The sequence below is a fragment of the Trachinotus anak genome, unplaced genomic scaffold (assembly GCF_046630095.1).
Source record: "Trachinotus anak isolate AG129_WGS33_773 ecotype Australia unplaced genomic scaffold, CSIRO_AGI_Tana_v1 ptg000028l, whole genome shotgun sequence".
Classification (NCBI taxonomy): Eukaryota; Metazoa; Chordata; class Actinopteri; order Carangiformes; family Carangidae; genus Trachinotus; species Trachinotus anak.
The window spans coordinates 21,393,295-21,420,215 of NW_027273879.1; the positions used below are offsets into that span (position 1 = coordinate 21,393,295).

Genomic DNA, 26,921 nt, shown 5'->3' on the forward strand with positions numbered 1-26,921 from the left:
GCAGATATATTTCATAAAACAATAAAATTTTTCAGTTTCAACATTTGATATGTTGTCTTTGTTCTATTTTAAATTAAATATGGGTTTACATCATTGGCTTCTGTTTTAATTTACATTTTACACAGTGTCCCAACTTTTTTGGAAACAGGGTTGTAAATCTTTTTAGCTACAGAACTTAAACACGTCCCTGGGGCTTCCCATAACCTGAACTTTTAAACTGGGGCTGTAGTCAAGATCATGCAAGTTGACACAGATCTACAGAGTCCTACAGTATCAATACAGAGTCAAGACTGGGACCAGTGTCGAGATTATCAGCAGACGAGGAGAGATGCATGACACGTAACACAGAACTGTGGGCTTGCAAAGGATCACACCAGAGACCGGGTTCACATCCACAGTCCTGTCTGTGGTTTAGGCAACAAAAGCACTTAAGTTAAGATGGTCAAAGATGTGTGTATATATATATATATATACACACACACACGCACACATACTTGTACTTGTTGTATCCTTTGTTCATTATTATTTATTTAGAAAACATGATTATTATTTTATGTTTATATTTCATGATTTGCATTCAGATCCAGTTAAATATTAAATAGACAGTATTAAAATATGGATTAAAAGTAAGGTTAATTTCATACATTATTTCATAAAGGCAACTGATATGTATCCGAATGTTACTCATTTAGTCCACAAGAGGGTGTTTCTGTGTTTACACGTCAGTTGAGAAAGGTCAAGGTTCGAACTGTTTAAGAAAGAAAGTTTTCAGTTGGAAAACGGAAGAAGAGCGATGGTTTATGATCTGTTAGTCATCGTCATTTTATTGTATTGTGACAGTTTTTTCCATCAGTAAAAAACATGAAAAGACAACCAGAAGTCCCGCTTCGTTTTTCATAGAAGCTGCAGCTAAGTTCCCACAGTACTTCTATCTTTGTGAGGACATTCATTGACATAACGCATTCCCTAGCTCCTTACCCTAACCTTAACCATCACAACTGAGTGCCTAACCCTAACCCTAACCTTAACTATTACTGAACTTTACGTTACTGTAAGTGTAATAAAAAGTAAAAGGCCAATAAGAACTTTATCAAACCACCTCTTCAACGAGCATCTAGACAAGATGTTTTCATCTATTTTGTCTATTTTTTACACAACAACATTGTGCTGGTTAAGCTAACAGCAAACTGTTAGGAAAAGCTAAAATGAAAGCTCTCTTTGTGTAAGTCTAACTGATTATCTTTGTTTACCAGTCTAAGAATGTGGCAGTTTGTTGTAAACTGAGCAACTGGCTGAGGCAAACCAGTCTAATTAATTCTAATCCTGGTTTTGATTTAAAAAAAACTTCAATTCCAATTCTTTAGTAGTGATAAAGAACCAATTATAGTCTGAGCTGGATCAATGAGGATACGGACAAGATAAAGATAAAATCCTAATGATACTCGTCCCTACAGCTGGTTCATGGTTGACTTTGGGAGGATGAGAAAATTAAAGTTCTCTTCACTACTAAGTCTTGTTTAACGAGTGTTATTTTTTTATCCTTATTTTTGTAGTACACAGTGAGATCAGTCACAAATATATGAAGGATTATTTCATTTCTCAAATGTTGTCTATTAATTGGTAGGAGAGCTATTTAATATATTTAGTCCATGTTGCAACTAAATACTCTCATAAAGTCATGAAGTTGTCTGCTACTGCTTTAAAAGAAGTGTTTCAGAAAATGTTTAGGGTAGAATCTAGGCTTATTCTACATTGACTGAATGTGCCAGTGTGTCAACTAGATTTTCTGGAGGAAAATTAATTGTTTAGATTAATGGACTAATCAGTAAAATAGGTGAATCAATAGAACAATAGTCGTTAGTGGCAGCCTTAAGTATTTTAAGTTGCTGTGCTGTTCAGTTATATATTATTTCTAGGAGTCAGTAACATCCATCAGGCGAGATAATAGAGAAAAAGGAGTACAAATGTCTGTTGTAGTCATCCATGTTATGATGTGACGTCACTGTGCTTCACCAGTCAAAAACAGTGGGTTGACTTACACACACACACATACACACACACACACACACACACACACACACACACACACACACACACCATTAGAAGCAATCCACCCAGATTCCATAAAGACATTAAAACATGAATCAGTTCGGCCTGCATGTCACTCACACATAACACACACTCACACTCTCTCTCTCTCTCTCTCTCTCTCTCTCACTCACACTCACACACACACACACACACACACACACACACACACAGACGGCACACAACACATTACAAGGCAAAATGCTAATGAACAGCAGAGGCTTAAAAATTCAATTAGCAGCCTGGCTCTGTGTGTGTGTGTGTGTGTGTGTGTGTGTGTGTGTGTGTGTGTGTGTGTGTGTGCGTGGAGATGACTGTAAACTGGGAATTAATTAGAAACACTGAAGACTGAGATAAGACGAGAGGGAGAGAAAAAGACTGTGAAGCTGAGGGGAAAGAAACAGGGATGAAGTGAGACAGAAGGTGAGAGAGTGATTATTATTATTATCATTATTATGATGTTGGTGTTTGCCATTGTTAGCAATTAGCAATTAGCAACACCTGTGCTTTCCTTACAAGTCAGACTGTCTGTTGTGAAAGAGGTCTTCTTAGCTGCCTGACCTGTTGCGATAATAAGCAACACCTCAGTAACGCTGTGTCTCTGCTAGCACTGTTAGCTTATGTTACTGGTTCTTGGATGGATAAACGTGTCAGATTTATGGACTGAAGTCATCTACAGTCTCACTGAGAGTGAAGCAGCAGCGAAACAGCTGGAAAAAACCACAAACCTTTGTAGAGAGATAAGCTAACTTTAGCATAACATTAATGATTAAAGTTAACGTTACTTTCAGTTTGCTTTCTGTGGTGTTTATAGGCTGATAATGAGAATGAGTATAGGGTTAATGTAGGCTGTTACATTTAAATGTTTCTCTAGATGTTCACTAATCACTGTGTTAATGTTACCCAGTGTTTAAGCTGCTCATCTCAAGCTAAGATGTCACAGTCTCACAGTGTTGGTATTTCCTAGCCTCTCCAAAGGCAAACTATCGTCTGTAAACTCCTGACAACACGGTCCATCCATCCTCAATTAGTTGGTGACTCTCCGAGGATTTGGACAAATCCCAATTAAAGGGGGTGAGGAGGAGCGAGGTTCAGCCCTTAAAGAACAGTTTTCACTGGGGGACACAGAAAAAGGCATCATGAGAAATTGTGCCATTCTGTGAAGTTGTTGTTGCATGTATTTGTCCTGCATGAGTAAAAAATAGCAAAAAATCTATTTATACACCAACCTTATGAGGACTCACAACACAAGTGAGGATAACAAGGAGGTCCCCACAATGTAAACCAATCATTATAATGTGGCATCCATTAATTAAATCTAAGTCGATACAGTGTCCTCACTAGTGTGTGTGTGTGTGTGCATGTGTGCAACTACTGCAGGCAGCGTTGTGATCCACACATGAACAGACAGCAGCAACTTATATAATACACACGATCCAAATTCACATCAACGTTCCATCGCCTCTGATCTATGTGATCACACAGACTCGAGTCCTCTCCACTGTAAAGACGCACGAACCCACATCCAGCCACAGCTCATCCCACGATTCAAGAGTCAAATCGAAGCTTTGTTAATCTTACTAAACAGAAAGAGAAAGTTTGTGTCAGAGGGAAAGTTTTGTGGCTGTTTATGTGCTGAGGTAAAACAAAGAAAGCAGAAACTGATTCAAATCAGCATGAAAACAAAATAACAAAAACACAGACTGCGAGAAAATCAGACACCAAACTGCATTTATTTTTAATTCTCTTCTGCGGATAAGGTTTCCCATTAAAATCTAGGACTCTTGGGATTTGGAAAATGGCACGTAAAATTTAAAAATGTACGGGTAAGAATGAAAAAACCTTTCTTATCATGTCAAATTTTTTATACACAAAGAAAACTACAGTGTTACAATGTAATTTTAAATATGTTGAAAAATACAAAACATGCTTATGAAATATCCCTTTTCTAGAAATGAAAGAAACAAAATTGCAACGTCGGGGAAAGTAAATTATCTTCTTACCTCCACTTCCTCTTCTGTCATCTCTCTACTGGCACTATCAAAAAAAACAAACACTGTGCCCAGCTGTCTGCCATGAGGAAGAGAAAGGCTGCTTTATGTTTTTATGATGTTGAAGAGACAAGAATAGAGTGGTGAGTTGTCTGTAGATTAGCAATTTAGCATTAAATTGGTCCAGATCATATTTAAAAGATTCACAAGATGGACTAAGTTGTTTGTAATTACGAATCAGAAGGAGCCAAACTCTTGCGTGGAGTTCCCCAAGAATCCATTCTCGAGCCTCTTCTATTCAACATCTACATGTTGCCCCTTACTCACATTATGGAATATTATATCATCTCTTACCATGATCATGCAGTTGGCACACAACTAAGACCATGTCCACACAACTATGTTTTTGTTTTAAAACACCATTTTAAAATGAAAACGATCTCTGTCCAGGCGACGGTTTTATCTCCGTATGAGAAATTATCTCCGTCCATACTGTCACACCTGGAAACGCACATGTACATGACCATTCATGTACACTGAGCATGCGCGACCTGGTTTAAACAGGAAGCAGATTGTCTACTCTCAGTTGTAGTCAGTTGATTAGTTGCAGAAAATACTACGAACGAGGAACAGCAAAGACAGTTGTAGAGTTAACATGCAAAGACAACAAGGTCAGTGACACTATAACGCCACCCTGGAGTATTCAAACTAAAATTAGGCCAACAGCGTTTCCAAAACCAGAGCAGTGTAGACGGGAGGCATAAACGTAGCAAAAGAGATGCATTTTAAAACAAAAACATAGTAGTGTGGATTTAGCATTGAAGTGCATTGAAAAAAAATCAATGAGTGGAATTTTTTTTACAACTTAACACAAAAAACTGCGTGTCAGTGTCTTTATTTTCAACAGACTAGAATAAAGTCATGGTGTCTTCACAGGTCTTAGTGAAAAAATCAACCGGACAGTTGCAGCTCATCCAGAACACTGCTGCCAGAGTCCTCACCACCACCTAAAAAGGGAGCAGATTATACCGGTGCTTAAGTCACTACACTGACTTCCCGTCAAAGGAAAAAAATTTAAAGTCATATTATTTGTATATAAACCTCTAAATAGTGCTTGGCCTAAATACATCTCTGATCTGCTTGTACTCTATGAATCATCCACACCCCTCAGGTCACCCTGGACAGGTTTACTCTGTTCCCAGAATCAAAACCAGGCAAAGTGAAGTAGCTTTTAGTTTCTGTGCTCCCAGCCTGTGGCCTGCTGAAACTATCAAGCTCATTTACATTAGGGCTTAAAACATTATTTTTTGCTGCAGCTTTCCAATAAATTACATACGTAACCTCTTTCAATCTTTAACTGTTTATTTGCTTTTGTTTGTCTGTATTGTCCTTTAAATGCAGTTTTAATGTCTTCTTAATGCCTTATACTGAATGGTTTAATGGATCTATGCCTCAGTGAAGCACCTTGAAATGCTTTGTTTTTATTGTCTTTTAAAAGCAATTTTAATGTTGCCCTAATGTCCAAGGTGTAATGGATTTCTATTCCTCTGTGAAGCACTATGAATTGCCTCCTGTCCAAATGGTGCTTTATAAATAAACTTGCCATACTAGAGGTAGATCGTACCAACTATTTAACTGAGCCTCCTAACACCTGTAAACCTTACTAATTCACTCCCTGTTTGTTGCTTGTTTAATCCATACAGTACATCTCTACTAGTTCCTCCACTGGGGATTAATAACATTATCTAATCTAATCAAAATTTGTGCGCTGTAAATGTTTCTGGCCACCTGCTAGGAGTGGGCAGGTAAGCAGCAGAGACACTGCACAGAAGGGTTGATAAACTGTTTTCATTCTACTGTTTTCATTCTACTGTTCCCTTTGATGAAGCAGTGATTCCCTAGAAAAATGGGCCTGTGTGAACCCCTCCCAGGGAATCCTGTCTCAAACACTGTGATCAGTGGACAGTTTCCCTCAAAGGTCTAAGCACTGTGTGTGGAAGCTCAGACGAGGGTTGTTAAGTATAACAGAACATTTATATTCTGGCATGACAATGTTCTGATTTAATCATTTAAACCCAGTGAAAGTTGACTGTAAATCTCAGAGCAACATCAATGCAGAGCAGCAAAGCCTTCTATTTACTGAATTCCTGACATTCCTGCAGATCCCAGAAGCCCTGGCAGCCATGGTGAAAATACAACATAGTCATGCATGAGCCTCAGACAATAAAATAATAAGTGTTTTCAGTGTGAGACCAGAGTGAGGCTGGCAGTCAGCAGGGTTGTGTGTTTTTGTGGCTACAGGCTGTTTGTTGTTGAAGTGAATCTGATCAGACAGGAAACGGCATGTGTCCTAAACACAGCAGGCTGGACACTGCCTGTCCACACTGTCCCTGTCTCTCTGTCTTCCTGACTGACTTTCATCTGTCCTCCTGCTGATGAGAGTCTAACGCTTTCACTTTCACACATCCACACCTGCTGTGCCTCACTTCTCTTCCTCCGCCATTTTTGTCTTTATTATTCTCTTCTTCCTGTCGACCTGAAAAACCTTCACTGTCAGCTCACCTCTTCTTCTTCTTCTCCCCTGCTGCTACTGTGTCTTTTGTTTCTGATGCACAGGAACTGTTTGTAATACTAACAGCAGTCTTGGTTTTAGTTGATGCGAGGTGTACAAGTTGCTGGTTTAGCAGTGATTGTAGCAGCACTTGAAGTGATGGTGGTATTTAGACTATTTAATGATTCTGAGAATAGTATTGTCAATCAAAGCTGTAGCAGCAGTAACATTAGCAGTAGCACTATGTAGGATTTTATAGTCCAGTTCAGGTCAGTACAGTTCAGTACTGTATAGTTCAGCCTGGTATAATACAGTGCAGCTAAGTACAGTCCAGTAGCTTATTGCAGTTCAGTACAGTTCAGAGAAATATAGTTCAGGACACAATAGTCCAATGCAGTGCAGTACAGTTCAGCTAGTTCAGTACAGTTTGATACACTATGGCTCATTATAATTCACTACACTTCAGTTTAGTTCAGTGGCGCAGTTCAGTTCAGTGAAGTAGCTTACAGTACAATTTTAATGGGTTCTCAAACTTTTTCACATTAACAACCCATATACCCACACAAATTAAACCATAGACCCTTGTCTGACAAGATGTTTGCTTTTAGATGTTTATGGGAGGAATTGTAGTGGAAAACAAATAATTCCCCTTTGTGGGGACCTTGAGGAACCACGTCAAGGACCACACTTTGAGAAGTACTGGTTTGGATAAGTACAGTTCAGTACAGTCTTGTTCATTGCAGCTGAGTTCAGCACAGTTGGGTTTATTTCATGACAATTCAGTACAGTGCAGTACAACTCAGTTCAGTTTGTTACAATTGAGATGAGTACAGTTCTGATCTGATCTGACCTGCACTGAGCGTAGTTTAGTGCTCAATTGAATTCCTGATCCATGTGTTGTTGTTATGGATCCACTGTTCCTGGCTGTGGTGTACAGTTTTCAGTTTCCACTATTACAGCCAACAGAGTGAAAAAGAAGAATGCTCCACTTTTCTGTTTCGTCATAAACCTGTCCCCCTCTCGTCTCCTTCCAGGACCTCTGAAGGTGGTTGTCCCCACTGAGTCCGTCTCTTCATACCTGGGCGACACAGCCCTGCTGCGCTGTGAGGTCTCTGGTGACCCGACGCCTATCATCCGCTGGCAGAAGAACCGGGAGGACCTGCCGGTGACCTTTGACCCTGACTCCCGCCTGGCAGTGCTGCCATCCGGTTCACTGCAGGTCAGCCGTGTTCAGCCGCCAGACTCAGCCACGTACCGCTGTCTGGCTGACAACCCTGGTAGCACCAGGACGGGGACAGACGCCGAGCTCCGAGTGCTCCCAGGTGACTGTGAAAGAGATGAAAAGCGACAAACCGTAAACACCTGGCTGCTCAATTTATTGATCCATTGGGCACAACATAAGTTCATTAGAAGTCCACATGTTTTCAATCAATTTATCAAAGAGCTATTGCCTGAAGAGCTACTGAATATATAATAGTTTCATTTGTTTATGAGATAAAACAGTGAGATTTTTTGGTTGTTCCCTGATGGTCGTCTTCTCTGCACGGTAAACCTAACTTTTAAATATTTAGATATTATTTGTTTGATAATTTTAAAGGCTTGGAGCTTGGAAAGCTGACTGGTTTTATTTCCAGTTACAGTGAAGTACTGCAAGTAAGTTATGCATTTCCTGCAGTCATCATTTTGTCAGGTAGTAATTTCTGTTCATTTCCTCACGGACACCGCATGTCTGATTTTAAAATAGGGTGAGATATAATGAATATATATAGTGTGAAAATGTGATCTGATAATGTGCCTGTGGGCTGAGAGGAAGCACCTTCTCCTCCGTCTGCAGGGAGTCTGTTGGCAGCTCCAGAGTCCATACACCAGCCACTTCATCACTCAGATTACAGCTCAGGTTAACTCGCTCTCTTCCTGGCTAAACACCACTTTGACTCAGGCTCACCAATTGTTTCTGTGCTTGTTCGCTCAGCGGGGCATCCCCTGAGCCCAGGCATCGACCTTCAGCAGGATAATCACATGTACTTTGTATTTCAAACCCCTGCCCCATTACTTTTCATCACAACTGTGCCCCCACAACACACACACACACACACACACACACACACACACACACACACACACACACACACACACACACACTGGGCTGGTTGGTCAGATGAGGATTGACTGTTGAAAACCTGTTATTACAAGGCAAAGTTTAGGACAAAAGTTTAAATCTCAGCCATCATTCAACCTCAAAACTCACCAATACTGTGCATAATGAACCAGTAAATTAATACTGATAATAATTTACCAGAAAAAATACATCTATGACTAAATAAATAAAAGAACGGCAGAATAATTTCCATGCTGATGGTTTTACATGACGAAGTTTCCAGTTTAATGCTTTTCATTTTCATTAACCTTTAATGAGTCTGACTCCATAAAGATTTTATTAACTCTTAACTTTATAAAGTTTTTATCAGATGGAGCCACCACAGGGACTCAGAGGTCAAAGGTCAGAGATTTAGACGCAGATTCAGATGGTTAGAGGCACCCATCTGATTCCCATGTGTTACCTCCAAAAAACCCTTGTCTGTGTGACCTACTTTCTGCTCTGTTCCAGTCTGGATAAACCAATCAGATTAATCACTAAAAAGAGATTAGAGATAAAGCTCCGGTGTACTCATAAATATATATATATATTTTTTTACAACCAGTAAACAGTTTTCAGATGAAGAAGTGTAGCTGTGTTTATGGACTTCACACAAGGTTTGGTGAAGAGAAGTGGAGCTCTGGATGGACATGACACTCTCTCTCATTTGTAACTATTTAAAAGTAGTTGCTCATCTTTTGTCAACTGCAACTTCCACAGTTTATTTCAGCAACAAACATCCATGCACAGAGCTCAAAGAAATAGTCCAACATTTAGAGAAGTATGTTTGATACTGCTCTCACGTCTTTATGCTAAATATGAAGCTAGAGCCAGCAGCTAGGAAGGTTTGCTCAGCATAAAGACTGAATCAGGAGGAACCAGGTAGCCTGTCTCCATTCAGAAGTACCCTATCAAAGTCTAGCTAGCAGCACCTCTAAATGTCATAAAAGCTAAACTAACCAAAAAACCCGCTAAGATCTGCTAACATCAGGCTTTTGTCGGTAATGGAAAAGGTTACAATTGGCATTCAAACCCGTGTCATATGACTCGGGTATTTATCAGGAGTATTTATCACCTCCAGCTCCTGCTTTCAGGTCTTTCAGAGCTCAAACAACATAAACAGACCTGTCACCTGCCCAGCAGGGTGCTGGGTCCATCATCACGGCAGCTACACTGCACTCATTAGTGAACTGCACATCCGAAATAAGTTTTAAAAACACAGTCACCGATTGAAGCGTCTCACATGGAGGCTCTGACACAAATAGAGAATCAGAGAACCAAAGAGACGTGACAGATTTGTTTAACCAGTTTGCACAGTGGCTAGCAGCTCACTCTTTCTCCCCTGAGTCTGCGTCTGTTTTTGTGTGTGTGTGTGTGTGTGTGTGTGTGTGTGTGTGTGTGTGTGTGTGTTGTGACATTGTGTGTGTCCTCTCTGGCAAACTCAGCTGGAAGTGTAAAAGGAGGCAATCGCCTTTTAAAACCCCCTTAAACCTGCTAATTTGGGGGTAAAAAGGGTGTAATTAAGATGTTATATCTGCTTTGTGTAAGCCGTACAAAAACAATAGGTTATTGAGGATTGTGTGCTGCACTATTTGTTTTCAAGTCATTTGTCCAGTAGGTCCATTGGAACAGTTTTTGGTTGCTGGTGTTCCTCATCATACTGGCTATGCAGATGTCCCTTTCTAACTTGATTCAACTGTAGGCGGCAAGGGACAAACTATGTAGTTCTGTCGTCAGCTGAAACAATTATCAGCATTTTAGCACAAAATGTCCCTGTTGCCACTCCTCCATCGCAGATGAGCAAGGAAACAGTGCTGAAGCCTCAAATTAACTTCAGCTGAACTTAAGAATACATTTTCTTATTTCTAGTTTTCACACAATCTCTCACAGTCTGATGTATTACCTTTTATTTATAAGGGCAAGTTTCACAGGGACACTGAAAAATGAAAGAAATAACAATCTCAGACAACCAAAATCCAGCATCTTCCAAATGTCTTGTGTCAATCTTGAGACAAAAATATCAACACCCTAGTTGTGAGCAAAACAGAACCTCTACTAAATATCAGCTAAACATCACAGTGTCAGTTAGTGAATGTTGGGTTTTGACATCAACCTGATTTTCATGTCCAACCAAAATTCAACATCAGTCTGACGAGTGGTTAGAGTCAAACCTCTTTCTGATGTTATATTGACATCCACTGCCAGGAGGGTTTGTCCATTAACGTAATGAGAATGAGTTGTAAAGTTGAAATATGTTGATACTGAAGATATCAGTACAATATCAGACAGCGTGTCTGTTTTCCACCAAAATATCTGATCTGCAGCACAAACACCCACGTGTGACAACAGTATAATTAATTTAATGGTTCTGCTCAGACTCTCACAGCACTGGTCCTGGTTTGGTTTACAGAAAATGAAAAGCACAATCTTTCACTGAACTTAACTAAAATGCTTTTGTTCCCTAAACCACAGATGGGACTCTGGATGCAAACCCAGTTTCTGGTGTGACAGTCATGTGCTGTGTGCGCACCCCACCCACCTCAACCACCTACTGGCGACTCTGCTACTGTTAGTAAATGTGCAGCTTCATTCATTTAAAAAATGTTGCCTCCAAACATAATCTGGTCAGATATTATTTTGTCTTTGTTTCTTAGAAAACATTAAAAAATGAGATGTTGTGGACATCATTGGAATGCAAGCAACATCTGCGTGTCAGCTGATTTGCTGACTGCCACATGAAGTGGCATGTCCATGAAAACATTAAAGATGCCACATTGTTGTTGAGTGATTATCTCTGTGATCCCTCACTCTCTGCACATCTCTCTAAGCAACAAAAAAACTGAAACAGATTCAGCTGCATGCACATTTCCCCTGCTTCTTCGTCTTTTGTCTTCTTGTGTTCGCCACTCAGGTTTCTGCTGCTGCTGCTCATGGTGATCTTTTCTGTTTCTATTTGTTTTGTAATTTGTTCCTGAATCCTGAAGTCTTACAGCTTCACATCATGTTTATTGTGTGTGTGTGTGTGTGTCTGTCTGTCTGTCTGTCTCAGTGCCATGGGATATATTGATGTAACTTCCTCTCTCTTGAAGGAAATCATCTCATCCCTCTTTGAGAACTTTCTAGCCCTCAGGCCAACCTGAGGGCGAACACAACCTGACCCACTGCTGGAGACTCTGTGTGTGTGTGTGTGTGTGTGTGTGTGTGTGTGTGTGTGTGTGTGTGTGTGTGTGTGTGTATGTGTATGTGTGTGTGTGTGTGTGTGTGTGTGTGTGTGTGTGTGTGTGTGTGTGTGTGTGTGTGTGTGTCCTCAGGCCTCACTTTTTGTTAGATGAGATCTGGTAGAAAATAGATGTCTGAAAACATGAAAGCCTCGACCTGTGTTGGCTTTTTCAAAAGCCAATACTCCCATTCACCTTTGTCAGTGGATTAAAGACAGTGGCATCAACTCGAGAGGAACTGTCACACCTGGCTTGAAATCCAGATGCAGATGCCATGTATTTATGTACTTTTAAGAACCTTCTTAGGTTTTACCAGATTCCTCCTTATGTTTCCAGTGCATTTTTGCAGCAAATTAAACCACATTTTCCTATCATATTGTTTCATCTTTAATATTTTTTCATTTTTTGTTTTTAGCTGCACCAGCTGTGTGGCTATGGAGACTGTCAGTCATTTCAGAAAATGAAAAAGTAACATGTCTTTATTTTTAAGTCACAGAGGCGGAAGTAGTGTGACATTGTGATAGAGCAATGAAGTGCATGAGGGGAGGTTTTTGAATTATTTTGAAAATTTAACTCATTCCTTCTTGACCATGAAAAAGAAAAAACTTGCATTTCAATTAAAATTAAACAACCACTCTTTTTTTTTTAATACCTGTGTCAAAAGAAAATCAAATCACCAAAAAATACGCAGACCCCTAACCAAGTAGCCAAACCAGGTCCACCACATGACCCTCACTGCACCAAAACCCCAAGAATCTGGAGATATCCTCTTTAGGTTCTTGCAAGAATCTGGATCATATCTGGAGATTTTTTCATATGACATCTTACAATATCGGCACCTCCAGTGCCGACTCGTGTGGCTGTAAATGTCTGAGCTTTCCACCACTGCCCTCAGACCCAGCTGTCCTTTCAGCACCAAGGACAGTGACCACATCCACTCCTTCTCACCAGGCAGGCCAATAACAGGAGCACACCAAAACTTTGTATGTTGAATGGACCAACAGGTTTCAGTAGCGGACATGTTGATTTTTACACAGGCGGGATATCAGGTGTTGTTTTATTTATTAATTTGTTAATGGCACTCCCAGCCCTCTGATGTCTCACTGTTCACAACATCATGAGAGTAGGATATGTGTGGGAATTGAATGGCTCTTCACAAGAAAAGAAAAGGGCTAAAGCCTGACACATTCGTGTCTCTTAAAATGAACCTGGACATGTTTGGAAACAGAGGCATTTCTGTGCTGCAGCATACAATGATACTCTAGGCAACAGTGAGCTTCTGACTTTGTGGAAGCAGTTTGAAGAGGGCCCTTACATGTTTCAACATGACACAAGCCACTGTCTATCAAGAAATGGTTTTTCCAGTTTGGTGTTGAAGAACCTGACTGGCCTGCACAAATCTCTGACCTCAACCCCATCCAATGCCTCCTAACTGGAGCGTTAGGCCTTATTTCCAAACACCAGTGTTATAACTTACTAATGCTCTTGTGGTCGAATTAGCATATCTCTTTAGCCAGGTTTCAAAGTTTAAAAAGAAAACCTGTACAGTGGAGGCTGTTATAGATCAATGCCCATGGTTTTGGAATGACATCAGCAACTAACACATGCAGTCAGAATTATCAGCTGTCCACATACTATTGGCCATGAAATGTATCTCAGATTATGGACCATGTTTCAGGTTTTCACTCCCTCCTCTCTGCTTTGCTCTCTCTCTCTCAGAACCAGGGGTGAGCAGAAACCTTCAGTTCCTCCAGCGTCCATCCAGAGTGACGGCTTTGCTGGGAACCGACGCTGTGCTGGAATGTGCTGCTTCTGGATACCCGACTCCAAGCATCCAGTGGAGGAGAGGAGAGGAACTGATCCAGAGCTGGTGCGTCTCATTTACTAGTTCCAGTCAAACAGTATGGGTTTTTATTACACAGTGGCCTAAGTTAACCCATGTGGTGATATTCTTTATTTTGTATTGTTAGCAAATCCCATGTGCAGAGCCAAAACAATATTAGATGTAGCCTGAGCTTCACTGTTAACATCTCTACATGTCAGCAGTAAACATGCCAGTAAAACACACTGTTGCACTGAGTGACATGTTCCTTCATCTCACTAAAATACCAAATGTTGATTAAGCTGCCACTGAAATTAGTCCCTAACAAATGCACCATTTCCTCCTGTTTGACCACCACAGTGGCCAGGAAACTATATATAGCATATTGCATATATAAACTATATACTATATATCAGTAGGAACCAGTGAGCTTGAGGCTAAGAGCCACCAACAGGCTAGGGAAGGTGAAGATGGACTAACACCATGTTGGTTTAGATCATTGCCTGGGATTTGATGACAATGAGAAAATATGAAATTCACCAGACTTAATCCTTTCACCATCAAATGTATTTTGTTAGTTATCAACTGGTGAAACAAACACACACAAAGTAAAGATGAAAGCGACCTCACTCTTCCTGTCACTGTAGGAATAAGAAGTACTCCCTGCTGGCGGGCAGTAATCTGATCATCAGGAGTGTCACTGATGACGACTCTGGCAGCTACAGCTGCACAGCCACCAACAAGAACCACAGCATCACTGCACACACTGAGCTCAGTGTGCTGGGTGAGTTTCTTGGTGCCATTTTTGCCTATATTTTGGTAGAGTAGAAAACGGACACAAAATGAGGGGAGACAGGAAAAGGACTTGAACTAGCAATGTGGAAATTACAGGGTTCATGTCTTAAAACTCCAGGTAGTCTCGACCTTATTCTAACATTTACCCTAAAGCACCTCTGAACCCCGATCCTGGACCTTATTCTGTTCAAACCTCACATAGCTCCTCACACTGATAAAAGTACAAGAACACACACACAAACACACACACACACACACACCTTCTGTGCTCAGTGTTGTGTAGAAAATAAAAGAATTAAGCCATGTCACTTCTCAAAGCTCCCAAGGGAAGAAATTAGAAAAGAATCCCTACTGGAAACTATTAATAGTCCTCACAAAACAATAAAAATAAATAAAGTAGAATAAAAATGGTCCACATCCCTGCGCTAACAGAAAGCCTCCTGTCTGCAGACACTCTCAGGGACAGCGACTCACATCCAGAATCAAATGCAGTCATGAAATATAAAAGCTGTCTGTTTGCTTCAGGAGGTTTTCATAAATAAAAAATGCGTGTATTCATTATCTGACTGCTCCTCAGCTGCTGGTGGATTCACATCAAGACTGCTCATGCATTCAGGTGAATCCAGACGCCTGAGCAGCATCTGACTGTAGGAATGGTGAGAAGCAAACACCTTAAGATATATATCTTTTTTATATATCTATATAAATCTAATTTGATTTACATAACAAATAAGAAAACATGGACGGCTTTTACAATTAAATGATTATCTTAACATTGGTATTAACATCATTAGACTGTTGCTCTACAGTACTGTTGCTTTTATTTGGCAAAAAAGACACCTGAGCTCAATCACAACTGCTCCATATTTGTGTACCAATGTACACAAATTCATAAATTACTGATAGTGTGTCGTATGCACTCGTGTTACATATAGACAGCTGTTACTACTGCGTTGTAATGTTATTTTGTACAAAATGATTGCTCTTTTCCCACATGTGTGTTACTGACATGTCTCCACTAATCTGAGGAACACTCATATTTCCCTACCAAAGCTGATACAGATTTTTATTTGAGTTAGATCCAATCTGTAAAGAGTCAGGATCACATTGTCACTCTCAGTCCCTGGGATGTGACTTGAAGCCACTTTGACATAGTGACCATAGTACGAGCTGCAGCTCACAGGGTCTAAATATGCAATCATTACAAAACAAACAGCTATAAAACAGTGAGTACATTATTCTGTATTAAAACAGCCTGACATTACTCCAAATATAAATCTCTGAGGCCAAAGTCTTAAGGAGCATAAACAAATTAGACGAATACAAATTATTTTTGTGCCATTGGTGTCAGCAGGAAGTCGGTTCTCTTGTGGGAGTCCCCAGTGTGTTAAAGGACTGGCCTCATTCAAATAAATGAGGGAGCTTTGTTTTCTCACTCAGGGCTAAACTCCGTCTGAACATGGCCTAATTCACATTTCTTTATGGGCCCAAAAAAAAGCCTAGAAAAGTTTTCTTGGCCAAGACTGAGGAACTTTCTCTGAAATACATCCGGCCCTCTAAGTAAAACATCTGTGGTCATTCGTGCTCCTAATGTCGTATTATAGCAACAACAAATCTAACAACTAATGTTTTCACACATGCACTGCAACCCTGAATTTATCCAGACATCACTTGCAGGAGCTGTGCGAGAATTAGTTGGACCAGACATTAAACTGACTTTACTCTGCCGGCACTCCGGTACAATGTCGGTGTAATGTCTTATTGAGCCCATGTGTGAATAGAGCAGGTCATTGTCTTTTGTTTCTGTCATGCAACTGGTGCAAAACCCGAAGAAAACAAACATCCAAGGGTGAAGAAGAAGAAGGGTACATGTGTGAAAGGGCTGCTCCAGACATTGTCCTGAATTATGGAGACAAAATGAGGATGAAAAGGATTGTTGGGAAGAATTATCTGAGGAAACAACAGTTTTGGTCTTTTCACTTCATGAATATACTTGATTTCATTGTCATTATTTCATGTACAGTCTTCATGTGCTAAGGGAAAGAGTCCTTATGTGCACACGAGGTAAAAACAGAATCTCTTTTGGGTTTTGATGGACATGATTTTGAATCAGACAACTACATCTATTTTTATGTCCTATGTCTACAGTAGGATCCAAAGTTGTACCTTTAATGAAACAGAGATGGTTTTTCCTGTGAGCAGAGAGTTCACATCAAACAGAAGCAGCTGTTGTTTGTTTGACTCTCAGGAGAAAATCTGCAAATTAACCTTCGGGTGTTTTCAGCCTCCTTTCAGCTGGGCCTCTCTGCTTGTCTCCATCCTTTCATGTCTTTGTCTCAGCGTCCCCTCTGAGTCTGTCTCTGTGTTTCACATCACATTCATATTCTGTTTACACTCTGCTCTGAACAGTTACTGCCTGCAAACATCACATCATCACAAACAGGATGTCATGTCTGGGATCTGATCACAAAGTCTTATATTCTGTAAATATTATTGCCATCGTTCCCACAAAATCATGTTATTGTTCATTTAGAGTATCTTAAAGTCAGTCGATGTCTCTGAAAAGTACTGTAACCTAACTTTCTTAGGGATTGTACAAAATGGGCGGGAGGGGGCCTGATATTCTATTTTAAGGAACAAATGCTTTCTCCAGTGTTATTTATATTCTCTTTTAAATTTTTTTATTTTTTCATTTAAATAAGTGCCTTTGAAGTCATCTATCGCCAAATGAGGTAACACAATGGTGACTGAGCCTATGACCCACTGATGAAATTATATAGAAGTCCATTCATTTTACAATCACAAGGAACATGAGGCATTGACACATAGTTAGTGACGTGTTCTGCCAGAACCCCAGGGTGACCAAACACACAAGTGTGGTTCAAAAACAAACCTGCAGTTATCATATGATGTAATGGGTGTTGCCACAAATCTGTCTCGGGTGATCCAGTCAGAGGTGGACAGCTCTAAGTTCAGGTGTGAACGCACTCAGGACGCCTTCAGGACATATTTGATATCCGATCACTTAGACCACATTCGGAGTTGGTCTGGGCCACACGTGGCCACATTTTTTTAGCAGTGTGAACACAACAGTGTGGGCTGCACTGAAGGACCGCCTACTCTGGTGACGTCCTCTGACACAGTCTGATTAGTCTTGTCATAGTTTCATAATGAACCGAAAATATTTTACAAATTCAAATGGTGAAAAAAATATTTCATTGTAGAGCTGTGCGCAGTGCTCTTTCTCTCTCTTACTCACACACACACACACACGGTCTGATTGGTTAAAAACAATGTTTATTTGCTTATTTCCATATAAAACGGGGAAGTGAGATCCAGCCACAAGTGGTCACTTGAGACGCATGTGGAGATGCAGGTGTAAACAGACGAACTTTGAGCTGACCAGTGATCGGATGACTGAAGACGCATTTTAATACCAAGTCTGAACACACGAAGATAATGAAACGGAGATCTTTGAGACTGCTACAAAAAGAAAAAAGAAAAAGAAAAAAAAAAAAAAAAAAACCCCACATACAATATGTAAAAAATATGCAGTGTTGGTACAACTTGTTATATTATATGAACAGCATCTAATGTTAGCGACATGTGATGCTGAATTTGTATCATAATCTAACTTGAAGACACATTTAACTTTTTCCCTTGCTGTTCTGATGCTGATCTGATCACTAACATACAGATCCATAGTGTATTCAACGTTACTCAAAACTGACATTTTCACGATAAATCTCGAGAAAGAGGGCTGATATATCATTGAAATGTTGGCTGACTAAAAAAGTCACCCTGCTCGGTCATCGGTCAAGTTACAATAACAGATCCCTTTTATTAATTTCATTTAGAGTTTAGACAAAAAAAAATTGATGTATATATGTGGCACAAACAACAATAACCCCCATTGGTAAAAAACATGAGCTAAGGTATGTCAGCCTTCAATCCACCCTCAAAGTCTGTCCCCCAGCTCTCTTCTCCTTCAGGACATTATTATAATGGTAGGTAAACCAAAACATAAACCTTGTATCCTCCAGCAGACACTGTAAAACAAAACACAGTTACAAAACTCAAGAAGGCAAAAATTCTGTCCCAGCAAACCAAAGCAACAATTTCAAAATTGTTGATTATAACAACAATTTATTAACACATATCATAAACTCTCAATACCTTCTATGTCCACATAATATGCCCATTAAATTCTAATAAACATTCTAGACATTAAACAAACTTTACATCTTCTATCACACATCAAACTCAGTATGTATCCAGTGTGTGTGTGTTCCCTGGCTTCCCACAGAGAAGGATCAGTAACACCAAGTACCAGCCATTTTTCTTTCCTCCTGGTAGTGATGCAAACCTAGTCATCATCTGCCAGTTACTATACAAAAGATGATAAAAAGGATGGAAGGATGAAAAAGTCCAGTGCAGGAGGAAAAGAAAGGAGAAAAAAGGAAGGAAGAAAATTGATTAAAAGAAATCCAAATTCTGAAGCTGATGTGAAGCTGATGTGCTCAGGATGATCCCTCTGAGTAATTTCAGCAGTTGTGTTAAACACGTGGAGGCTGATGCTGCAGATTTTCTACACTTTGTGTATTTTAATCTGTTTTTCTGTAATTTCCTCCCTTTAAATGCTCTTTGATAATGCATTTCACAGCTGAAGGAGACAAGGATTTAAACAGAGATTTTCCTATCATGACGAGCCTGCAGCTCTCAGTGAATATGCTCTGGATTTATTTATTCATCCCTCCATCTGTCTGCCTGTTATCTCTCTCTCTCAAATTAAATATATTTGATAAGGTGAACAGTTTACTTACATGCCAAGTCTCCACACTTCCTCTACATATTTATGGACTTGTGCAGGGATTACAGACGTACAGATGCACACATGTAAAGCAAATGTTAAGCTTCACTACACCTCATGTCATACTCCCCTCTCTGCTGCTCTTGGTTTCTCTTTCTCTTCTCCTACACTTCTTTCAATCATATCCACTTTGCCATTTTTTCAGTCTCTGTAAAGATACTGTCAATGGAGCCTGACACTTCCTGCATAGATATTTCATATTAAAAGACTTCCAGTATCTCAAAGGGGCATAACCCCTATTTTTTCTAGTAGCCTTTTAATGTGACACATCTGCGGGAAGTGATAAAATGTGTGTAAAAAAAAAAAAACACAAAAAAAAAACTGGGGCTATTATTTGAGATTATTATATATATGCTGTATATAGTTTACTTGTTCATGGCCTTATTTTTATCTGCTAGTGGATTGGAATTTTTTTAAGAGTTCAGCATTATTTATTACCTGTCAGTGATTTAGTATTAAACACAAAGCCTATAAAAGCCCAGAGAAAAAAAAACAACAAAAACTTAATGGAGAAGTTGGCCGAATTCTCCAGTCTCTGTCCTGCATTTGCATTGAACTAATAAAGAAGAAATATGCTGTGCTAATATGGCCCATTACACTTTGTTTTTCCAAATGGAGGCAGTTAGAAGCTGATGAATATCCACAGCACAGTGATGTATGGAGATGTGTGTGTTCTGACTGCACAGGGCAGTGACCATGATTAGATGATTAGGATAACGAATGTTTGTGTTGTTTCCCATAATAATGAGTGCAGCCTGGCTCGTTAGCTGGTTCCTGTTAGCAGCTTAATGAAAGCAATGAGAAACAGACGCAGCACTGCAGCTATCAGTCATATCAACTGTGCCACTGTCAGCGCAGCCTGCTGATGTTAGCGCTGGTGGTAATGGGAAAAAGAAAAGCATCCAGAGGGAGCGAGGGACTGTCCTATAACCAGTACATCAGCTGGGCTCATGATGTCACAGGCCTACACAGCCAGAGCGATTGAACAGCAACAAGAGAAAGCTTTTGCAGTCAGTAGATATAAAACTTGCTTGAGCAGAAGTGAAATTGCACACAAGCTTGGTGTTATCAGAACCCTGCAACACAGAGCTTGGTGTTATCAGAACCCTGCAACACAGAGCTGATAACCTACCCACCTGCTCACAGGCCCAAGGGGCCGAGCACAAGCACCTGAGAGGCGCCCTCACAACTTGTGGTTAACCCCAACTGGACCTTTGTGTGCTTCTGCTTCCAGAAAGAAAACCAGCAAAATGGTTGAGAAGGAAAAACCAAACAAGAGAAACAACATAGTCATCCCATATGTGTCTGGGGTATCAGAAAAACTCAGGAGGATCTTCAACAAACACTGTATCCCTGTGTATTTCAAACCCAGCAACACACTCAGACAGAGACTGGTAAACCCCAAGGACAGAACACCACACACCCGCAAAAGCAATCAGGTGTATGCAGTCCAATGCAATGAGGAATGCAAAGACCTCTACATTGGAGAAACAAAACAACCACTGCATAAACGCATGATCCAACATAGGAGAGCTAACTCCTCAGGCTTGGACTCTGCTGTCCACTTACATCTTAAGGAGAAAGCCCACTCCTTTGAGGACAGCAAGGTTCACATCCTGGACAGAGAGGACGGGTGGTTTGAAAGAGGAGTGAAAGAAGCAATCTATGTAAAAGTAGAGAAACCATCCCTCAACAGGGGAGGAGGCCTCAGACACCACCTATCTCCAATTTACAATGCCGCCCTTTCATCCCTTCCCAGGAGATTCAACAATTTAACCTCTAAAGAAAAACAACTGTTCACAAGTGGCATGTGACTCCAACGACTGTCGTTATAACACAATAGGGCTCTAACGAAGTCGAAAGCAACTCTCCACCAAGACAGTCACTCTAACGACTGTCGTTGGCACATGGAGCACAAAGGGAACCAGTGACATCATCAGCCTTGTGAAAACCCCTCCCAGAGGTTAAAAATACCTGGGTCTCCACACCAGATAGTTGGACCAGTCCCAGCCTGGTCAGGTGCGAGCAAGAACTGATGAAGCCTCTTGGATGAGAGGTGAAACGTCTTCCTAGACAAATAACCAAGTCCAGTTGCTTTCAATTTAAAATTCCTTTGAGATACTATGACCTGGACAAATGAGAATATTCACAGGCTTCGTGTTATAGTGTTGTTTTAGTTTTTTGGTGTTGTAGTGTTTGTTACTAGGGTGTTAGCTGGTTTATGGTCTCTCAGAACTAGTTCATATCCAGCGGAGGGGGTAGATGGGATGTTGTTTTAAAACAGCGATGAAAACACACATTTTCGGACAGTCTCTACTGGAAGATACTCATAATGTGGCTCTCAGCTGTACTCATGGAAAATGACATAGACACTAGTTGAATAAGAAATGAAAAAAGAGAGCTAGAGAAAGAAGTGAAATCACGCACAGCTGGCCAGGTATGGTGTGAAATTGGTGTGAGTGTCAGCTCATCATTGGAGATGGTTGGGCACACGTGGTGGTGAAAAGTGTGGGGCTAGGAGGCTTTCGAAGTTTTGTGACCCCCCCCCCGACAAGCACCACGATGGAGTATAAAGGCTGCTTCAGGGTGTTTATAATGTTGTTGCATTAGTTTTTGTGTCGTTGTTATAGGGGTGTAAGTGTTAATTGGCCACTTATCCTTTTAGGGTGACGGGGGAGCCAATCCCAGCTGACATCGAGCAAGGGCGGGAAATGCCCTGGACAGGTTGCCTGTCTATCACAGGGCAGACGCATAGAGACATGAGGAAAACAAATTCCACAAAAATAAGGCCCCAGCCGGCCAGCAGGTTGTGAGGCAACCGTGCCGCTCTTTCTGTGTGTGTGCTGAAAAAAGATTCAGTGTTAATTACACAGCAGTAAATCTTTGTAAATGGGAAATAAAGAAAGTGGCACACAGCACTATTCCACAGCAACAGGGGCATCTGTGCTTGTGCACAGGACAAGGGAAAGAAACAGGAGAGGGGAGATGAGCGAAAGGGGGCAGTGGGAGCGAGAGACGGTAAATCTGACACAAGCTAACGGATAGCGCCAATTAGGGGATTAGGTGAAGGAGTAGGAGTATTCCACACTTCTGTCACTGCCAGACCATGTAGAGTGTTGAATGGGATTGATTGTAGACAAGAGACCAGTGCAGAGACTGGAGGTGAAGGCAAGTGTGTGGAGGAAATTTCTACCAGAACAGATTCTGATCTGTTTTATCCTTATAAAATATGCTGTTATCAGTCTTGATACAGATCCTTGAGATCAGCTTGGGAAGTCCCATTTGACAAGCCTAAGTTGTTCAATGAAAAGGATGCAACACATTCTGACCTCACATTACCTATCAGTCGACCTTCAAACTTCCTCTGATCTCATTTTAATTTGCCCCAATTTGATAGTGTTTGTGTCCCCCAGAGTATCGAATACACCAGTTTTAAAGGATAACTACACTCAACCTCTGCTACAAGCCTGTCTGCTAGCAGATTTAAAAATGCTACAATAAAGGAGCAATGGCAGGAGGAGTTGAGGCCTTGTGTCTTAGTATGTAATGTAGAGGGTGAGGGGACAGGCGGGAAGCTGACTGACCACCACCAAGTGTAGTGTGGTCTGTAACGGAGAGCTGGTGGAGCTAACCAGCATCAGACTCTGTCTCTGCTGGAGAGGGAGTCGGGTGGAGCTTTAACAGCCACAACAGGAACATTTATGACTTAGAGAGCCACTGAGTGGGTACCAGGGTTGTAGCTGAGCTAGCAGCCCTGCTACAAGAGGCTCTCTATTGTGTGTGTCTGTGAGGGAGTCTCCGTACATAGCCACCCTGTTACTGTTCACCAGCCTTGATTACTTGTTAAGCTTTGACTGTACTACAGTGATCTGCAGGCTCCATAATGTGTTTACTGCCACTGCAGTGGAATGAATCTCTTTCATGTACAACGCTGTTTTGTCGCTGTTGCTTATCAGTCCTGCTAATGCTAGCACAACCAGCAACATATGTAACAGACCTCAGAGTTTCTTTTGTTAGATTCAGGGAGGGGCCAGAGACTTCTGCTGACGGATGCAAACTTTCAAATACAAGCAGACACGTACATGCACAAACTAGTGTTTAGAAAAACACACTTTACAATTTTATTGGAAAAATCCCCAGTAATAACATCAAATGCTGTTAAGAATCTGTGTGATGATGCGTCAGTGCAAACATATAGTTAGCCTATAGTTCCTCTTCGAAGACTCATCGTCCGTTGGCTTTATTTGGTCAAAAGAGCTGTAAAGTGACAATGTCATTATCTTTATCAGCTTTAAGTGTGAGGTGATGTGACTCTTTAGCATGTCGGTGTGATCCAGTCACTTTAAACTATGACATCACACTCATTTGAGGTTGGTCTTCTGCAGCAGTGTCATCGTGGTTCCCAGAAGGCGTATGTTTATTCCAGGAAATACAATGACGCTGTTGCAAGCTAAAATGACTCAGTCCTGCAGCACAACCACAACTGAACTGAAGCTCTGATCGCACACACACGTGAGCACACACTCAGACTAATTCAGAGCAGTAAAACACAGATCGGTTTAGTCTCTGTGGTTTGCGGTGATTGTCTCACTTCAGTGTGGAATCGTGAAGTCCCTCTCGAGGAAAGACGACATACACACATACATATTAACACACACACACACACACACCCTGGTTGTGGCCTGCGGGGCTCCTCTCCTTATTAATTACAGGCTCTGTGAATTACTGTGGGTGTTTTAGAAAACATTTAACAAGCTGCCAAACCCCTGCTGCCGCTGGCCCGAAACGACTGGTGAAAATGAATAAACTGGTGAAACCGCTCCTCTCAGATATTCTGCTGTTGTTCCTCTGTGGCTCCGCATTAGATAAAAAACACAGGAAGCAGTTTCTTAATACAAAAATAACTTAACTGGATGGAGGGAACAGAAGGCTAGGTATTTCTTAAAGCTAACTACTAGCTTAAGTAGCCATAAACACAACAGTAAAGTGTTATATAAAAGTGTAGTCCTCATATAAAGTGTTGCCAAAAGCTCTGGTGCTTCACAGTAATGATTCTACAAGATACAATAAATGTTTGATCAGTGACATCTCTGAGCTGTCAGTACGGAATAGAACCATCATGGCAGCGCCCCACTGTTCTGGGCAGAGTGGCCAGACGACATCTCTCTTCAGTGAGCCTTTCCCAAAACGCACCTCAGGGACTCTCAGACAACATCCTCTGGTCTGATGAAACAGGATCGAACTGTTAGGCTCAGTACAAAGCTTCACTTCTGGAGAAAACCAGACATGACGCTTTGAACTAGTTTCTTCACTTCACACAGAATCTCTGGAGCTTAGCCAGAGTGACCATCAGGTTCTTGGTCACCTCTCTGACCTGACTGACCTGTAGTTGTTCCAAACTTCTTCCATGTAAGAATGATGGAGGTCACTGCGCTCTTGGGAAACTTCAATGCAGCAGAGTCTTTTTTTTTTTTTGTAGCCTTCCCCAGATGGACACAATCTTTTCTGTGGCAGGCAGTTCCTCCCTCCTCTGATCTGCATTGTCAGCTGTGAGACCTTAAATAGACAGGTGTGTGTCTCTGCAAGTCATGTCCAATCAGCTGAATTTACCACAGGTGAACTCAAGATCAAGATGATCAAGAGAGAAATACATTTCAAGAGTCATAGCAAAATGATTGAATCACTCACTCATTATGGGGCATTGACTGTAGATTTATGAGGGGAAAAAATTGGATTTAGCAACATAAAAAGTTGATAGAGTCTGAAGACTTTTCAAATGCACTGTATACAACAGCATATACAGTAATATTTGTAGCAACAAATGAAAATAGGTGCTTCTTATAACTTAAAATCTTGGCTCTTAATCATCATCTTTAGACATGATCTTTAGTATCAACAGTAATCCAACGCATGTTAACAAATGTAGACATTGAGGTTAATCCTCAACAATTTATAAGATCATCTCTTTCCACAGTCTTTTAGTTGTGCTGGATTGCCAGGACAGCTTTAGTCAATACCTCTCTCATTTTTTGTCAGACACTTGAAGTGAACTTAATTTCACCTTGACCTCCTCCTCTTAACACCTACAGTTGAAAAATAGTTCTGTCTTGTGTGTTCACTTTCTCTGAATATGTCCTCAGGCTTAGAGTTTACATACAGTATTTTTAACAAGAAACCTGCATTACCACATGGAGGTGCAGAGTTTGTAAGACATCAGTGTTTGCTACAGGGACAGTCCAATGAAAGATGCAAGATGATGGAACCACTGTTCCTGGGACCTTGAACCATCCTAGAGACCGAATGTCACGATATCTTGGCCTCTTTTCACAATCCGACCATTCTTTTTTCAATGGGTCTCTGGTGAGTCTCTGAACCTCATGGAAGTCACTTTAAATTATGACATCACACTCATTTGAGGTTGGTCTCTTTTGCAGCAGTGTCATCGTGGTTCCTAGAAGGCGTATGTTTATTCCAGGAAATACAATGACGCTGTTGCAAGCTAAAATGACTCAGTCCTGCAGCACAACCACAACTGAACTGAAGCTCTGATCGCACACACACGTGAGCACACACTCAGACTAATTCAGAGCAGTAAAACACAGATCGGTTTAGTCTCTGTGGTTTGCGGTGATTGTCTCACTTCAGTGTGGAATCGTGAAGTCCCTCTCGAGGAAAGACGACATACACACATACACATTAACACACACACACACACCCTGGTTGTGGCCTGCGGGGCTCCTCTCCTGATTAATTATAAAAGAGTAAATTACTGGAGAAGCCCTTTGACAGATACAGCCATGAGTACAATCATAAATCAGACATTGTTGGGGACCCAGTGGGTTGGTGGGTAGGTGGAAACCCTGGGTTAGGAGGCAGGTAAGCAAACAAATAATTGGTATCGCTACAATATTTGCATAACTAGCATCAGCAGGTCTGTAGGTAGCATCGGGATGAAACCAGTCGCCCCAGCCAAACAATTTACACTGATCTGCACACGCCCAGTACACAGTCCATAAGAGCTGTCCTCACCTCTCTGCCAGCTCCTCTGCAGGCTAACAGAAGCTGGTCAATAACTACATGTTGGATGGAGATGGTAACATAACATTGCTGTTGGCCGTACACAGCAGGTTAAACAGAGCTGTCTGGTGTTAGAGATTAAAGTGTCACCAGCTCTTCAGTCACATATGTGCAGACTGTTTAATGTTATAATGTTATAATCTCAGTCTGTCTGCTGCTGCTGCTCATTTCTTTCTGCGTGACCGCAGGTCTTTAATGCTCTCGCTGCGCTGACCCCGCAGACGAATCAAATCAACCTGACCCGTCTTTGTTTCTTAAGCTTTCTAATCCAGGATTTGAACTCAATCAAGTCACAGAGGGGAAAAGGAAAAGGACTTAACATGACATCTCAGCTGCCTGACCCTGACAGAACTTACCAGGTGCATAATACCC

The 26,921-nt window shown here is 41.0% G+C and overlaps 1 protein-coding gene across 5 annotated transcripts in view; it reads left to right on the plus strand.

Moving 5' to 3' along the window:
• dcc (DCC netrin 1 receptor) overlaps nucleotides 1–26,921 on the plus strand; it is a 273,002-nt gene that overhangs the window by 82,439 nt on the left and 163,642 nt on the right. For all 5 annotated transcript variants that reach the window (XM_071465819.1, XM_071465820.1, XM_071465822.1 and 2 more), the window contains exons 3-5: nucleotides 7,665–7,952; nucleotides 13,705–13,855; nucleotides 14,455–14,591. In XM_071465819.1, coding sequence (XP_071321920.1) covers nucleotides 7,665–7,952; nucleotides 13,705–13,855; nucleotides 14,455–14,591 — 576 coding nt within the window. The remainder of the gene's footprint in view (nucleotides 1–7,664; nucleotides 7,953–13,704; nucleotides 13,856–14,454; nucleotides 14,592–26,921) is intronic.